This window comes from Penicillium cataractarum (assembly GCF_028827025.1).
Source record: "Penicillium cataractarum strain IBT 29864 chromosome Unknown utg000001l, whole genome shotgun sequence".
In the NCBI taxonomy this organism is placed as follows: Eukaryota; Fungi; Ascomycota; class Eurotiomycetes; order Eurotiales; family Aspergillaceae; genus Penicillium; species Penicillium cataractarum.
Genome location: NW_026622737.1, coordinates 1,910,603 through 1,927,715, shown reverse-complemented (window position 1 = coordinate 1,927,715; position 17,113 = coordinate 1,910,603). Strand labels below are relative to the sequence as shown.

General features: G+C 49.7%; 6 protein-coding genes across 6 annotated transcripts; 2 read left to right on the top strand and 4 right to left on the bottom strand.

Annotated features, from left to right (window-relative positions):
* Positions 1 to 105: 105 nt before the first annotated feature.
* On the bottom strand, positions 106 to 2,988 carry N7496_000667 (ankyrin repeat domain-containing protein; the record flags this gene model as incomplete). Its single annotated transcript, XM_056693598.1, has 3 exons — positions 106 to 1,531; positions 1,626 to 2,177; positions 2,225 to 2,988. 3 exons carry the CDS (start codon positions 2,986 to 2,988, stop codon positions 106 to 108), a joined length of 2,742 nt encoding a protein of 913 aa, XP_056560327.1.
* A 710-nt stretch (positions 2,989 to 3,698) lies between these two features.
* On the top strand, positions 3,699 to 5,295 carry N7496_000666 (uncharacterized protein; the record flags this gene model as incomplete). Its single annotated transcript, XM_056693597.1, has 3 exons — positions 3,699 to 4,022; positions 4,078 to 4,328; positions 4,386 to 5,295. The coding sequence occupies 3 exons, from the start codon at positions 3,699 to 3,701 to the stop codon at positions 5,293 to 5,295; spliced, it is 1,485 nt and encodes a 494-aa protein (XP_056560326.1).
* A 225-nt stretch (positions 5,296 to 5,520) lies between these two features.
* Positions 5,521 to 6,611, bottom strand: N7496_000665 (uncharacterized protein; the record flags this gene model as incomplete). The annotated part of the gene is made up of 2 exons (XM_056693596.1): positions 5,521 to 5,644; positions 5,701 to 6,611. 2 exons carry the CDS (start codon positions 6,609 to 6,611, stop codon positions 5,521 to 5,523), a joined length of 1,035 nt encoding a protein of 344 aa, XP_056560325.1.
* A 521-nt stretch (positions 6,612 to 7,132) lies between these two features.
* N7496_000664 (uncharacterized protein) lies at positions 7,133 to 8,774 on the top strand (the record flags this gene model as incomplete). Its single annotated transcript, XM_056693595.1, has 4 exons — positions 7,133 to 7,188; positions 7,241 to 7,536; positions 7,608 to 8,040; positions 8,096 to 8,774. The coding sequence occupies 4 exons, from the start codon at positions 7,133 to 7,135 to the stop codon at positions 8,772 to 8,774; spliced, it is 1,464 nt and encodes a 487-aa protein (XP_056560324.1).
* A 183-nt stretch (positions 8,775 to 8,957) lies between these two features.
* On the bottom strand, positions 8,958 to 11,050 carry N7496_000663 (aspartate--tRNA ligase MSD1; the record flags this gene model as incomplete). The annotated part of the gene is made up of 2 exons (XM_056693594.1): positions 8,958 to 10,798; positions 10,870 to 11,050. 2 exons carry the CDS (start codon positions 11,048 to 11,050, stop codon positions 8,958 to 8,960), a joined length of 2,022 nt encoding a protein of 673 aa, XP_056560323.1.
* Positions 11,051 to 11,837: 787 nt separating this feature from the next.
* N7496_000662 (putative ABC bile acid transporter) lies at positions 11,838 to 16,735 on the bottom strand (the record flags this gene model as incomplete). Its single annotated transcript, XM_056693593.1, has 3 exons — positions 11,838 to 13,661; positions 13,724 to 16,309; positions 16,397 to 16,735. The coding sequence occupies 3 exons, from the start codon at positions 16,733 to 16,735 to the stop codon at positions 11,838 to 11,840; spliced, it is 4,749 nt and encodes a 1,582-aa protein (XP_056560322.1).
* Between the last annotated feature and the right edge of the window lie 378 nt (positions 16,736 to 17,113).

Sequence of the window (17,113 nt, the reverse complement as noted above, 5' to 3'; positions counted from 1 at the left end):
TTCACATCCTTCAGGGACACTGGTCATATGTACATGTTTCCTCCTTTTTCTTCTCTTTCCTCCGGCCTTGAGCACGCACGCCGTTGATGTGTGACGCCAGGTCAGTTAATTACTCTGGTTCCTCTGGGTGTGATTTCGGGCTCGATTTTCATCTAAAGGCATGGCGCCTGCGTCTAGCAATAGTCTTGCCATAGTCTTGTTGCCATTAACCTTCGCATATTCCAGAGCAGTACGTCCTTTCTTATCCGTCGCATCGGTATTGGCCCCAGCGTCAATAAGTCTCCTCACCGTCGTTATTTCCGCGGCCGCAACAGCACAGTGCAGTGCAGTGAGCCCGTTGGGGTTTCTCATTTCAATTTCAGCCCAGCCTCGCTCCAACATCAGCGAAACGATGTTAGCGCAACCCCAGGCCGCCGCGGTGAAGAAAAGATGACCACGGCGCTCGTCCTTGCTCTGCAACTTAATATCAGCACCCAGCTCGACAAGGGCTGCAAATGCGCCTTCCGAATCAGTATCCAGAGCAGATATGAGATAGTTGCGCCCGCCATCACCGACGGAGTTAGGATCCATTCCCCAGCGGACCAACTCGCGCACTGTGGCTATGTGATCCGCCTCGATGGCACAATGTAACGCGTCGCCATACCAATTGCGCAGGCGTGGATTAGCCCCGTGGGCCAACAAGTTCCGAGTCGTCAGTACATGGCCATCGGCAGCCGCCATGATGGCAGGAGTGGCGCCCATCCGTGTCAGCTCGTTGACGCTGAAGGTGTCACTGTTTAACAGCTGGTTTACTGCTCGCTGGAGCCCTTCACGCGACGCATGATGGAGGGCTGTGAAGCTTCTGCATTCGCTCGCATTCCAGTAATCCTGGATCATAGACATCGAGTACTGTCGCACTTGGTTGGTCATGGCCGTGGCGAAAGGGGAGGAGAAAAAATTGAACAGTGCAGACCACACCTCGGCGTCAGTCTCAGTCTGCCGCGTGAATTGCCCCCAATACCTGGCAGCCCAGGTGAGAAAAGGATACGCCGCCATAATAGACTCAATCTCACGCTCGGCTGCCCAAGGCCCATCCTGGAAGTTCTCGAAGACAAGGTAGCGGAGACAAGTTACGGCAATTGTGGCTTCAGCTCGCGGGAAGAGATCTTCCGAATTATCTGTCAAGTACTCCTGAATGGCGTAATGGGCAAGCCGTACATGACGTTCTGCGTCCACCGTCGCGAGCCCCTGGCAGCATTCGAGAATAGTCTTTGTCGTGGGTCGATACTTTGCATTGACTGCGTTTTGCTTGCTGTGGATGGCCAATGCATCGCTAAGCTCTGATTCTGTCATTGCACGGGTTGTATGTGTCAACCATTTGAGTGCATCCATTCCGAGTCTGCTGCGACTTTCGGGTAGCCGTTGTATACGAGATATGGTATCCGCAAATGCATCGTTGAGACTATGCGAAAGGTCTGCCATTCTGTCCTCCATCTCGCCCAGAGTAGGCTCTTTGAGGATGGTGCGGAGCCGTAGCACTGGGAGGAGAAACCTATCATGAAGAGTACATGTGTTAGAAATTTCGTGATCTCCAGAGACGAGCGCAAACATGACAATCAGGGGAAGGAGAGTGTAGAAAGACATACATTCCATCTGCCCCTTTGGTCAATTTCCGAACCAATCTGTTCACAAAGCTTCGATCCGCGATATCATATATTCCACCTTGTTCTAGCTCCTGGTAGAGATAACTCTTGAGGTCTTCCTCGTGAGCCTCTATCATAAGGTTCGGATGCTTTTGGAATAAATCTCTGATATCTGGAATATGCGGTCGACTGGTAACCAACAAACGGACGTGTTGACTTTGAGCGATGTTCAATATGCTCTGAAGAAAAGGTCTCCGATGTGTCGACTCATCAAGGCCGTCAAACACTAGATATACACATCTCAAGTCCAAAGCCAGTTCTGTGAGTAGTCGCTGGCACTCGTCAAGAGTTATTGATCCTTTGTGGCTGCTTTTCTCGTATAGTTCGGCGACAGGACTTGGAATCATTGGTAGCTGCTCAAGAAGCTGTTTGAGGATACAGGATAGCACTGCCGATGTACTTTGAGATGATTGATCCTGGTGATCAAAGTAGAAGTACCCAACAGGCGATTCCTCGCTGGAACTTGTCTCGAGAAGCTCATCGATGATAATCGAGCTGAAAGGTTAGCCAGGGCCACAACAGCACTAATGAAGTTGTCTTACGCGAGGTTGGTCTTGCCGGAGCCTTGAATGCCGTGGCAGACGAGCACATTTGAAGTAGATTTCTCATCTCGCCATTGTATAAATTCCTCTCTGCGGAGAATCCAAGCACCAGTATTCTGTGCCCTCGACGCTTGAACAAGCCGGTGTTTCTGATAGTGCTTCGAGGTGGATATCCAGTTCAAAATGCTCTTTCTTGTTTCTTTCTCCATATTATTCTCAATAACCCGCTTTTGATCGGTAACAACATCCAAGATTCGCAGAGTATCTGCTTCGAGTGCCTGTATGGCGCTGAATTGTTCCAGCTGTTGCGCCATCAACTTCAAGACGTCGTCCGAAGTCTTGGATAATAATCGGCACCCATCGACTGACAAGGCAAATTGCATCCAGCTGCTAAAATGGCGTAATTCCTGGATGGTTTTCTGGTAATCCTTCTCGGTAAAAGGCCATAACAAGCGACTTCGTTTGCCTTTTCCTTCCTGGCTTAGCTTCTTGCAGAGCTCCCTCAACTTTGCCTCGCAAGCAGCGGAGCAGGTTAGAAGGACGGAGCTCTTCTGGAATCGAACATTATCATTCAGGAGATCACCCTTTAGAAGCTCGTGCAGATTTGTCACGTTGGCTTGCAGAGCTTCAAGTTCGGTTATCAAAGTCGCGATTGATTGCCTCGCTGACCTCACATTGTCAATGTACTCTTTAGTGGTGGTGATTGCAGTGGCAATGACCGGCAGGATGCCCGCTATTCCAACTGAGAGGGAGAAAGGGTCCATTGCTTATCAATCGGGGGGTTCGGATACGTCCAAACTCTTATTTGTGAGGCTGACAGAATTATCGAGTGCTAGAAAGTTGAAGTGATGGATACGAGCCCCGCGTTAGGGACTAGTGCCCAACTCATATACTAGCACAGCCACATCCTCCTCCAAGTGCCTCATCAAAGAAAATAAGCATCTTTACCGAGCTAGATGTACTATTTAATAGCTGCAGTATAAGCATAGCGAGATTTGGCGTCTAAGCGAGAGGATTGGCAGCTCGACGACCAGGTGGGGTAAATAACGAGGGCAGAGCGGCTGATCGCCAGAAAGCAGCTGATGGTTGCCCGGGCGCACGAGACGGCTCACCATCACTGATACATAAGCTTTTCACAGGAACTCGTTCTCGGACCTCGTGTTTCTTCCTATCTTTCACTTCCTCGTTGATGATAGAAAAGCCGAGACTGAGTGGTCTCCGTACTTGAATATGTGTATGTGAATCTCCCGAGTCACGCTAGCCGCTACTTTGTTTACAATTTCCCTAAACGCCGTGCTGATATGGTCTAGATAATGTTCGACGCCGAGCAAGAGACTTGGCATGGAATGGTCAGGATGGCCATATGTCTTCTCGTTACAATCGATTCAAAACGATGCATCGAAATTCCAGGCGACCTGGCTCTTCCTATCAACTGGAGGTACCTTTAGAGACGGTGCCATCAAGGGCCAGCGAGATGGAGTCACAGCCACCCGGTCCAGTTCCAGAGATCATTGAGGAGCAACCTGAACTTGCCCATAGGCTTTCACATACGTCTGGGGAATTTCCAGCAAAGTATGCGTCCGGGGAATTCGGACCAAATTTGCGGCGCACAGCCCTCCGACCAGATTCGCCGACTGCCTCTGCAAATACACAAGTTATACAAATTATGCAAGGCGATCATGCAATCACTTCGGCCAGGGCCAACAGAAGAGGGATTGGACGTCTCTTGTGCGCCCCTTTTATCCTCTTGTGCCTCCCTATCATCGGACTCTGGAGTCTCATCCCCAAGCTTGGTCTGGTATTATTGCGATAGCTCAGAAATTCAGGCGAATGCTTACCAGTTGTGGTTCTAGACGTCCGAGGGCCTATCACTGTGGTGCCAAATTGCCTACATCTTCCTGGGCGATTACTTGAATCTGCTCCTCCTCGCGGTTCCTGCTGGAATCGCTGTCAATTACACGCCTGTGCCGCAAATTGCAGTCTTCTTTGTTAATTTTGTTGCAATCATTCCATCGTCAAGAATCCTGGGATTAGCCATGGACGAGTTGGAATTACATTTACAGGGAAACACGGTTCTTATTGGCCTGATAACCTGTACTTTTGGGTGCGTACTAGCTGGTGCTGACAGAGATCGAAATGGAGCTAATGCTAATTGACCCAGGAATGCCGTCCAGTTGATCCAATCTGTTTTGCTATTGAAGAACAGACAACTGGATGTGCTACGTGTTTCTCTTCTCGGAACTATATTGACCAACCTGTTACTTCTGACAGGACTTAGCTTTCTCATTGGTGGTATCAGGTACCATGAACAAGGTTTCGATAAAAGCTTGACCCAGACAATCACCATGCTTTTGTTCCTGGCCATTCTCTCCCTGGTTGTTCCTACGGCATCCCATTATCTATCCAATATTGATGATGCGGGCATCCTGGCCCAATCTCGTGGAACAGCCGTTGTTATCATAATCTCCTATGGTCTATGGCTTATTTTCGATCTGAAAACCCACAGACCTATTGAGACTTTGTATCAGAATACTGTGCTCCAGGAAAAAAGGAAGGCGAGAAATCGGGTACTTTGTGACGAACAAATACAAGAGGACGCGAGATCCAACCCAGCCTCGATTGAAGCCACCGCTCCATTGCCAGAAGAAGGTCCCGCAGACGATGATGTGGACACAGAGCACAGGCTCACAGTTCCCGTTGCTATAATTACCATCCTGGCAGCAACCGCTCTACTCGCCCTCAACACAGAGTTCGCCACAGACAGCGTGCAGAGCTTGACTGAGAAATCCGTTTCACCGTCATTTGTCGGTTTAGTCATTCTACCCATTATTTCCCTTGATACAGGTGCAATTAAATGCGCCCTCCATAACAGCATGGACTTGGCGATAGCGCTGAGTTTGGGTCGCTGCATGCAAAACGCCTTGATGGTTGTCCCTCTTACCGTGCTACTTGCTTGGTGGATGAATATAGACGATATGTCGCTGCAGTTTGATGCATTTACCATCACAACATTGTTTATTTCGATGGTCATTCTAGGCTATGTAGTTCAAGAGGGAAAGAGCAACTGGTGAGTGATCCTCGATATGGACTCGCATTTGAAAAACGCTTACAGAATTTACAGGCTTACTGGAGCTCTCTTGGTCAAAATTTTTGTCATAATCGCTCTTGCCTCTTGGTGGATGCCTTGATTGTGATTGCAGATTCCATGTATATTAATGTAATTACTAGAAAACCTGAAACAAAATCATAGAGATTTCGGCCACGCCATAACAGCCTGTTTGCCTTAACGTCCCTCGTCAGGATTCTGACAGTGACTCCAGAATCTTGCCGACACCCATGGGCCCAAGTTCCTCAATGGTCTCCTTCCAGAGTCGTTCCATGACCTCTCGTCCCTCACTCGTGTACTCAAAAGGAGCGTACCTGTTGTATGATTAGTGATAATCCTGCTAAAATCGAAATCTTTAGGTGCAACTTACGGTGCTATCTCCCAATTTGTGAGAATACTTCCATGGGAGTCCTTGCCCTTGACGATCGCAGCATCAATATAGGTCGACACTGCAAGCTTGACATCCCTGGCTGACACAGCTTTCAGTAGATTCAGAGCAGCTTTGACGGCAAATGGGGCGTCTCGCTGGAGCTCTGTGCCCTTAGTAAAGCCGGGTTCAACCATGTTGATGATCACATCATCACTTGATACCAGGTCTGTCAATTTCCAGAGAGACAGTTGGCCCAGAAATTTCGTCTTCGGATAATTATCCGTCGAATCGAAGTTCTTCTTCTCGTCGAACGAAGGCAATAGTGGGTTGGCGTTCTTATTCGCGAATTTCGCTATAATTGAGAGCATGGATGTGACGATCGTCAATCTTCCGGGTTGGCCAGGTTCTAACTTTGCTTTCAAGACAGGAAGAAGGAGGATGGTGAGAAGCATGGTTGACAAGTAATTGACCTGCATAGCCTCCTCATGCCCCGTCTCAGGAACAATCTTGAATTCAGACCCAGCGATTCCAGCGTTCAAGATGGCGATATCCAGTCTGGAAAGCTCTTTCTCTGCCTTTCTTGCAATAGCTTGGATGGACTCGTATGAACTCATGTCCAGGAGCCATACGTCAACGGTGGCCTGGGGATACTGGGTTCGCAGCTTGGTCGCTGCATATTCGCCCTTCGCTGCAGTACGGACGGCAAGAATCAATCGAGAAAGTTTGTAAGAAAGGAGCTGTCTAGCACATTCGAATCCCAACCCAGTATTGGAGCCTGTCACGATGGCAACCTTCCCTGAGAGATCAGTATCTCCAGGCGGATACTGAGGTTTGGAGCAGAATTGATTTTTGATGAACTGGTTGGGAAAGAACGGAGCCGTTGAAGGCGCTAATTCCTTGGATGAAGGCATCGCAATATGAGATGTTCCAGATGTAAAATAAAAAAGACTCAAATCAAAGTGATGTTTGTGGGAAAAGGAAAGAATCTTGAGCTATGCTGGGTATGGATGTCCTTGAAATATATATATGCGAATGTTTCGACTAATAAGCAAAGTTCATGACGGAGTTAGGATAAGAAATCAATATAGGTCCACCAATAAACAGAATACTACAGAACAAATGTATCGTGATTTTCACGAAACTCCGGATTCAGCCATTGTCGTCGAGAATTCATGATGTCGCTCCCGTTGAAGCTTGGACGAGATCCGCACAAATGCCCCACCCATAACATATGTGCACCAATTATATGCCATTATAGACACACCTTACCGTAATAGGAAGTCAATCTGCTGCATTAGCGCCAGCCGTGAACCAAACATGAAGGGAAGCTTTCGGTCCGGACTTAGCGGAGGAACTGCTCTGCTCATTCATGTGGCGAACCTCCTGAGATATGCTAGCCACCATATTGGAACTTCAACGAAACAATCTTGACATGACCCTTATCTTCAACGTATCGATAGCTGAGAAAGATGCCTCAACAAGGGACTGGTAAGTCATGACTCGGGAATTAACGCCAAACTTAGTATGCTAGTGAAACTAGCCGGCTGATACATTGCGAACCAGCAGGGAAACCCGTCCTGTTTATAGATGGCTTGAACAAGCCCGAGGCAAATAAGCGAAAACAAATCAGAAAATATGTTATGCTCGGCAAAAACCGCGGCAAGACTCGGAAACCCCAACCTGTTTCCCCAGATGAATCTCACACAGGCTTAGTGCATTCTGACTTGGTAGTTGAGATGCACTATCCTGCGGTACCTAACAAAGTCGGCGACGAGCTATCTTTCACACGATTCGCCGCGCCCGTGGCACCGCAGCTAATGCGGGACATTCTAAAATGTAAGTCACATCTCGCAACATTCTTGGCTGGATTGATCATATAGTTGATTCTGACCGGAGTCGATCTATAGTCTCATTGATGGCAAAGAAAGTCATGTACCCATTAGAACCTTGCATCGAGTTCCATCGAAAAGATAGAATTGATACCTTCTACTTTGAACTGATGACCTACGACGCGACATATCTACACGCCGTGGCATTCTCATGCCAGGCCTTTTTCAACCGAGCATCGTCCCGAGAAACCGCCGAACTAACTCGAAGGAGTGTTTTCCATCATTCAGCAGCACTGAAGCAACTTCGAGAGAGACTCTCCAATCAAGGGGAGCAGATCAAATTCTCAGATTCTACTATTCTCGTCATTCTATCCTTAGCAATGCAGGCCCATCTCACAGACGATTTTGATACCGCGAAACAACACATGGAAGGGCTACGCAGAATTGTCGATATGAGAGGCGGCTTGGGCGCTTTCGGTTATAACTCGAAACTTACCATGGAAATGTTAAAGTGAGAGTCCCCGATATCCCTCGAAAATGGCAGTGTGAATCTAACATTACTCAAGATGTGATTTGGGAATCGCACTGTTCAACGGGTCAGAGCCATTCTTCTTTAGGGATCCGTCTTTAGAACCCATGATTCCCTATGAACTGGGGTCCTTCACGGTCCAACCGTCGGATATACACCAATCCGAATCTTGGACTCCGGCACAGTGGAATCTCAACGCCGACCTAATACGTGCCTGGACAGTGATGGAAAGGTTCTGCTCAACGATAAACTCCGCAATCAATCGGAATCGCCGACTCCAAAAGGAAATCTTGCTGAATACCATGGCTTCAGTCATGTACCGTCTGCTTGATATGAAAGACTTTGATCCGAATTCTCTAAACGAAGCAATTTGTTTGGGTCTGCTTGCTTTCACTTCGCATACATTCCTTCAGTTCCAAAATATGAAGCCGCCACAGGCAGAGTTTCCCCGAAAATATCGAGACTGTCTTCAAACCATCGAGTGCTCGGCAACAACGGCGTCAGCGATGCTGTGGCTGCTTACCATTGGGGCGATTGCAGTTTTCACACCCACTGATGACTCTTGGTTGAAGCCTTTGCTGCGAGATCAAATGAGGCATTGCCGATTTTCTGGGTGGGATGATTTGGAAAATCATTTGACCAAATTCCTCTGGATCAAATTATTGCATGATGGGCCTGGAGAAAGGGTTTTTAACACAGTGGCCCTTGAGCCGTGACACATTTTCGCAGTATCTGCAATATCCCCCAGCGAGGCAAATTTAACACTAGGGGAATCGGAGGCGTATCCTGCTCTCGTTTTCATCAATCAGCATATTTATTGAAAGGAGATTGTGAATGGGTATCTTAATCTATGATATACACAAGCTATCGTACAGTACATATTTTCCACCGGCTGGAGACTACTCTCCCTTCCTCAACTGCAGATGGTACGTTTCCAAGGATGCTTCAGTCATAGGACTCGGCGCGCGCACCATAGCATCATCGCCACCCTTGCCAGTCTTCGGGAAAGCAATAACATCCCGCACAGACTCCTTGCCCAGCATGACGGCAACTAGTCGATCAAAGCCTAGTGCCAGACCTGCGTGGGGCGGACAGCCTGCGCGAAGAGCGTCGAGGAGATGGGAGAAGTCTGCTAGGCGCTCAGCTGGCATCTTCAGGATGTCGCGGAAGATGAACTCCTGCACGGCAGCGTCGTGAATACGACGGCTACCACCGCCGAGTTCGACGCCGTTTACGACGAGATCGTAGTGATCTGCCACGGCTTTTGTGGGATCGGTGAGGAGCAGTTCCACGTCGGCGGCAGTCTTGGGTGCCGTGAACGGGTGGTGGGTGGAGGAGATGCCTGCTGCGCCGCCCTGGCCGGGTTCCGACTCGGTAGAGGGGGAGAAGAGTGGGAAGTCAACGACCCACATGAAGTCGAAGCCAGTAGGAGCTTCCTGGAAGCCGGTGGAGACGGCATGAGAGTGCAGGGCCCGACGAAGATCGCCAATTGGTGTCGAACCTCCGGCGAAGGGGGCGCGAGGGCGAGCTTGAAGGATAATCAGGTCGCCATGATCAGGGTCTAGAAGCTCTTCAACCTGCTCGGCAGCCTCGAAACCAAATGGCTGCAGACCGGAAAGAGGCTGTTTCCCGTTGAACACGAAGACACCCGGACCTCCATCGGGGTTGTTGTTGAACGGAGCACCAGCAGGCGAATCGAGGAACTCGGTGATGAATTTGAGTGTTTCAGCCGGGTCATTGTTGGCATTCTCAAGCTTGAAAGCCTCAACAATAGGATCCTCGAGCGGCGAGATCTTCATAACCAGATCAACGGGCAGCACATGATCAAGCCGCATAATTTCCATGCCGTATCTTGTGTCTGGCTTGTCGGAGCCATACTTCGCCATGACCTCCTGGTACGGGACGCGACGGAAAGGACCCTCAGGTGCCGGATCTTTCATCAAAGTAGACCACAGACGACGGATGACTCCCTCAACGGTGCGCATCACAGCGTCACCAGTAGCGAAGGACATCTCTAGATCTAGCTGGGTAAACTCCGGCTGCCGATCGGCACGAAGATCTTCGTCCCGGAAGCAACGCGCAAATTGGTAATACCGGGGCAAACCACTGGCCATGAGGATTTGCTTGTATTGCTGCGGGCTCTGAGGCAAAGCATACGCCAGTCCCGGCCGACGAGTCGGCACCAAGAACTCACGTGCACCTTCCGGCGTCGACTTGAACAGCAGGGGAGTCTCAATCTCCACAAAGGCCGGCTGGTTGCTCTCTTCCAGTTCCTTCTTGCAGGTATTCCGGACCTCCGCACGGAACCGCAGCGCTTCACGTAGCTCGGCATCGGACCGAAGTTGGAGGTATCGCTGCTCTGGCGCAAACACCGTCTCGGGAGTCATGATGATATCCTTTGGGAAGCCATTGAGCAGAGTAATATCCTCCAATGCCAACTCCCAAGAATCCTCCGGTTTAGCCTCGCCTTCGGAGGCCTTTTTCTTCTTTTGTTGCACCGTTCCTCGTACCGCGACGGGGCTGTTGGCATTGATAGTCTTGAGCTTTTCGAAAGCGTCATTCTTGGCAAATCCTACTACTTGTAGGCTGTGCTTCATTGTTGGGTCTGTGAGACGGACGAATGACAGCTTCTTCGAGAGGTCTGCGCGCTGGCCTAGGTAGCCATGTAGAACGACTTCGGTATTGGGCTCCGCCTGCGAGAGGAAGGTTTCAAAGTCATGGGTGGCAGGAGGGAATTCCACTAGAGAAAACAACAAACTATGTTAGCAATTGAATTTGCCTACATTGCTTCAATGTTCGCAAGCTACTTACCGGCCTTCTTGTATGCCTCCAAGAAGCTAGGAAGCTCGACCTGCTCACGGAGGCACGCCGGGCGATGGAACCGCCTGGCCATGGAAGCCTGACCCTGCCATATCCGAGAAGAAAGCGATTTAGAGCTCGCAAAGCTCGAACGAAGCCGTAAAGGCAATCGTACACCGGGTGAGCGTATCATGATTGACAACTGAAAGTTCCCCAGGCCGATCGCGCGAGTCCAAAAAAAGCAGCCGGCTTCCGCCCGCCCAAAGGAGACTAGCGCGGGCCTTTTATTAGCGCGAATCTTTCCGCAACTTTTTTCTTTTCTTCTTCATCCTTCCAAGTTTTATACTTGTGAGTCTACCTGCTCTGCTGCGGCATTTCTACCCTTGAGAACTTGTTTTACTGACTATTTTCGATAGATGATGAAAGCCTAGTGTGTTCCATATGATAATCTCTCCTCCCTGAGACTCGTGGCTCTCCTTCTTCGGGGGGCTTAAGGGCTGCTTGACTCGGGATGGAGGGAGATTGAAATATGCGTTCGGCACACCAACCTTGTTAATTCACGGACGCGATGAAGGCATCTCTGACCCATTTTCAACTTGAAGGTGTTTCCCACTGGCTGGACCGTGGGCATTATAATATTCCGAGGGTGGGAGCTGGGTCGTGGAATGGCGGTTGTCCGAGTCTCCAGTCTACTGGCAGACTCAACATATATGCCTTGATGACACGCCCCTCTCTCATTCTCTATACCAAGTCCTTATTCATAGCACGATAATTCAAATACTTCATTCAATTTATGATTCCTCCAATGTGACCAAGACTCAACCTGCCCACACAATCTTTATATCGTCCTGGTATTTTCCCAACATCTCAAAATATCATCACACTTGTGTATGTCTTCTATACAATCTGAACGTGAAAAAAAGTAGACGAAACCCGCAATGAGGAAACAAAAAAGGTGGAAAAATAAACAAACATCGCTTTTACTGCTCACCAAAAATCATTTTCTCCAAAACAGCCTTCTCTCCACTGTTATCCACCAAATTTTTAAACACACCATTCTCAATCCCCATAAGATCCTTAGGGGGTCCAAACTCAACCGCCTTGCCAGCATCCATGACCAAAATACGGTCAAAGTCAGCAATAGTGCTCAAACGATGAGCAATAACGAGCAGAGTAGTCGCGTTACGACCGAATTCCGCGCGGATAGACTGCTGGATCAGCGCGTCGGTCTCCATGTCCACTGCAGAAGTGGCCTCGTCCAGCACCATGATCTTGGGCCGGGAGACGATAGCACGAGCGAGGCAGAGGAGTTGCCGTTGTCCCTGAGAGAGATTGAGACCACCCTCTGAGATGGGAGCGGATAGGGAGGTAAATATGTTCGTGTTAGCTTGCTGTGCGGTCGCTGTATCAGGCGTTGTTGCGCCGGTGATGGTGGACTGCGGCGGTGTCGCGGCTTGAGAGGTCAGTGTTGCCTCATCGTCCGAGACGGTGCTAGAGATTAGATGCACGCGAGCCAATGCATCTTTCAACTCTGTGTCGCTGTACTCATCGAAGGGGTCGAGGTTGGTCCGGACGGTACCGGAGAAGAGGACGGGATCTTGGGGGATAATTGCTAGACGACTCCGGAGATCGTGGAGTGTGATCTTTGAAACATCGAGACCGTCGATGAGAATCTGACCTTCGCGTGCTTCCAGGAATCGGAAGAGAGCAAGAGTCAAGGACGACTTGCCCGCTCCGGTACGGCCCACGACGCCGACACGCTGGTTCTTCTCAACGGTGAAGCTGAGACCCTTGAGGACCGGCGGGAGATCTGGTGCATATCCAACCACCAGGTCGTTAACTTCCAAGCGACCCTCCGTGGGCCAAGCAGCGGGTGCATCAACACCTCCCTGGTTCTCGAGCTCAATCTTGGAATATTCGATGACACGCTCTGTAGCATTCATGTTGAGTTCGATGTTAGCGTACTGTCGTAGAACGAAAGCGATGGCAGTATTGCACTGCAGCGCAAAGCTGAGCGCAAATCCAGCAAGCGAAGCCGAAATTCCAGGCAGAGAAACCACGAGAGCAGCTGTCAGAGTCGAAAAGATCGCGCCCACGAGGTTCATGCGAATGCCCAACCACCGGTTGAAGAGCCACATCGTCCACCATGCTTGAGCATGGGCATTGATCTTACTATAGATAATCTCGATGAAGGTTTCGCTCTTGCTGAATGCACGGATGGTGATCAAACCAGCCAGACTGGATCCAAACTGTTCGAATACAGGACTCTTCGCAGTACTCTCTAGACGCTTGATCTCTCGCGCACCTGCTAGATATGTCATGGAAAGCTTCATGCAAATCACAAACAGGATACCCGCTAGAACAAGGACTAATGGAGAGACCACGACTCCAGCAACAAGAATGCCGCACACTTCCAGCACCTGGGAACAGAAAAAGCCGAGCTCGTATCCGATTCGCGAGTCGATCATGTGGAAATCAGATGTGAATCGGTTCAGGATACGTCCGAGAGGGACGGTATCCAGCCATCGTAGAGGCGCACGCAGGATCGCAAAGGTGAGGCTGTTGAAGAGATTTCTCGATGCACGCACGCTGGCGGAGAGAATAAAATAGAAACGAGCCGTTCCAATCATACAAGCAAGGACTGAAATTCCAACGTAAATGCCGAGATACCATTGTAAGTTATCATCCTCTGTACTCGACTGCGCAGACTGCGTAGACATAGTATGTTGTAGCAGGGCAGAAAATTGTTCAGGATGCACCTGTGTGCTGGACGATGAGCCTGTCCAGACATTGATCCACCAAGACTGTGGTACGAAATTAGCAAAAGATTCACCAGCCAAAGTGCCACGAGAAGACTGAGACTTACACGTCCAACCATCAGACTGGAATAGCAGAGATACACAAATATCGTAAGAAGCCAGAGGACGATATGCCCACCCATCGAAAAGTAACTGGCATAAACTGAAAGCCGGACAGAGCCAACCTCTCGCTGCTCATCCTCGATGAACTTCTTAGGTGACGCACCCTTCGGCGCAGTGTCGTTCTGTGAGTGACTTGGTCGGCGACGTGATGTATTCGAGATGACTTTCTGGAGAGTACTCTCTTCGGGGCCAAGAGCCGCCGATTCCTCGTTGAGTGTGCTTTGGTCTTCCTCTGTTGCCTCGTGCTCTTCCTGGAGAATATCATTCAAATGATTTTCCTTGCGGAGATCATCAATGGTTCCCGCGTACTTGACGCATCCGTTTTCTAGAAGAACAGAGTAATCAGTCTTCGGGAGACACAGTGCAACATGGTGCGTGACAAGAATCCGAGTTCGGCCTTGGCCGAGCTCGCCCGTTAGAGCATTTTCAAAGACATGGCGACCAGTGTGTGCGTCAAGGGCACTGAAGATGTCGTCCATAACCAGGATACCGGCTCTGGAGTACAACGCACGAGCGAAGGATACTCGCCATCTCTGGCCACCACTCAAGTTTACGCCGTTGGCACCGATATCAGTTAGTTCGCCGTCAGGCATCATCTCCAAATCCTTCTGCAGCGCACATGCGAAAAGTGTCTTTCGATAGCGCTCTTCATTGTAAGGCAGACCAAACAGAATGTTATCTTTGATTGTGGCATTCTCAATCCATGGAATTTGTGCAACATATGCAATGGCCGAGTCGATATTCCAGTTCGCACTCGTAGCCAGGTGATCAAAACGATCCTTGATAGGAGGCGGAACGGGGACTTTGATGGTTCCTTGGAGGACATCACATTCACCCAGAATCGATGCGAGAAGCAGACTCTTGCCAGACCCTGTTCGTCCGGAGACAACACTGAGGCCCTTCTTGGGGAAAGCCAGATTCAACTCCCGCAGGAGGAATCGATCTTCGTCCTCTTCTTCGTCATCTGCCTTATCCGCTGGCCAGCCTACGGAGACATTCTCGAAAGCAATACTGTCAGACGCAACGGTGTTGACAATCTTCTCCGCCGACTGCATGTAAACATCAATGCGATCCGCACTGACCTTTGCCTCGAGGCCGTTGGAAATGATTTCAGGTAGAATAGCAAGAGACATTTCCAGAGCACCAAAGACGGCCATTGCAGTGAAGGCAACAGATGCACTTAGTCCTCCATGAATCAAGGCGTAAACGGCAAGCGAGATAGCAGAAAGACCGATGGGACCGAGGATCCAGATTCCCAAGAGAACAATATCATACAAGAACGAGATCCACAAGGCTCCCAGCTCTGCATCTCGCGCCTGGCAAATCTTCTTCTGCCACTGTTCCTCCAAGGCGGAGAACTTGATTTGACGGATTCCTTGAAGGACCTCAGTGACAATAGCCATTTTCTGGTCTCGGAGCTTCATGAGCTTGTCCTGTGAAGCGGTATATTTCTTCGCGGCGAAAATGTTTAGTGGAGTGACGAGCAGCGACACGGCAATTCCAGCAAAAGCACTGCGCCAGCCGAGAATTTTGACTAGGAAGCTGCAGCCAATAAAGACTTTCAGCATTGCAAGTGGAATCAGATAAGAGTAAGAAGTAAAGTCCGAAATACGTCTCGCATCCACGGCTGCAAGATTAATAATGCTTTGTCGGTTCTTCTTAAGCGAGGCCTCGTCGTCTTCATCTTCCTCCCCATCTTGTTCCTTAAGCAATGCCTTGGCAGATGCCTCTGGATCATCCTTGTTCTTGGACTTTTTGGTATTCTTAGCATCTTTCCGGCGCATAGACTTGGCGAAAACGACGGCCGAGAGCTCAGCGTAGATTGGGACGAAAAGCTTCGAGCAGACAGCCCAGAATAGCCACGCTTCAAAGCTCGAATAAAGTAACATCAAGCCACCAAGCGCAAGAACCCAAAGGGAGGTTTGAAGCGGATCAAATGAGTCGGTTCCACGGGTCTCCAGCGACTTAAGGATATTAAACAAGGCCATCTGTGGTCCAAAACTCAGGACGCTAATGACCATAGTCAGGAAAAGTTGGAAAAGCAGCGTATCCCAGTGCGCAAAGATGAGAGCTTTCCAAATCTTTCGCGATCCTCTAGCCTGTTCGAAATGCGCGCGAAGGCTTTCCGCCCTCTTTGCCGACCGAAGCTTGGGCAAGTCAGTAAGCGCAAGTGTTCTGTTCTTAACGGCATAGCCGAGAATCGATCCAGCCCAGGAGAATGTATAACGGCCAAAAGCAGTTACTGTAAGCTCCCTGTCAACGATCTGGCCATCGAAGTAGACGTTGGGTCGGCGTGGGAGAAGAATACTGAATAGCGCGCGCAGGAGCGCACTGGCAAGTTGTACGGAGACCAGAACAATCCATGGCTGCTCATGAAGGAAGACATTTTCAGAGTCCCATGCTAGTCGAATGTGAATACCGCTAATCGCGAGGGCAGTCAAACTGCCACCGAAAGCAAATTGACCTAGCTCGAAACGACTCGTTGGACGAGGTTCGGTGAAGAACGCAATAGCTTGAACGGAAAGGAAGGCCTATATTTAGAGTCTCGTGTCAATCGAATTTTTACAAAAAGTATTTGAGACTAAATCCCATTTCGCCATCTTTGCTGTCGCACATACCCAAATTCCAAGTTCAAGCCAAGCTAGAACTAAATAATCTGTATCGTATCTCAACGTGGTAAGAACGGCCAAAGCGAGAGTGACGAGGAATCCACTGCCGGAGAAAACCGCAATCGCGACTCGTTGCCACCAATCTGAAAATGCCTTTAGAGATTCCGTTGTCGCCTCGCCGTCTTCATCACGATAGGCGGTTTTGGCTAAACTGGCCTCATCCTGGGGAGCTGATCTGTGCGCGATTCGATCGGCGATACTTTTGATAGCGGGGATACTGTCGAGGCCCGCTAGAAACAAGGCGACGGACCCGGCCGCTAGAGACGCAACCTGGACGTTAGGAGGCATATCCTCATGTCACCGCGCTAGAGGGGGACGATGAAGAAAGAGGAAAAAAGAAAAAGGAAAAGAATAGAAAAGGGGTGGTGGATATAGGTTGAGGGCATATTACGCGCCAGGCTTATCGTTAGATTATCGTCAGTAGTCATCATCCTAGTCCCAGAAAGGGAGTTCATAATCGGAGTCATATGTAGCGAGTCTTCGATCTTTACTTCTTAGTGCACACTCCATAAGTTCCAAGGTAACATCCACGCGTGGAGCGGGGAAGGCTTCGCCCCCCCCTAGTTCGGAGTCCGCTCTCGAAGCTGGAGGCTGATTTGCTGGTCCTCGTTGAACGGTGTGAGTCAAGGTCCAGATTTCGCAGCCTCGTATCGCCCATATTGTAGA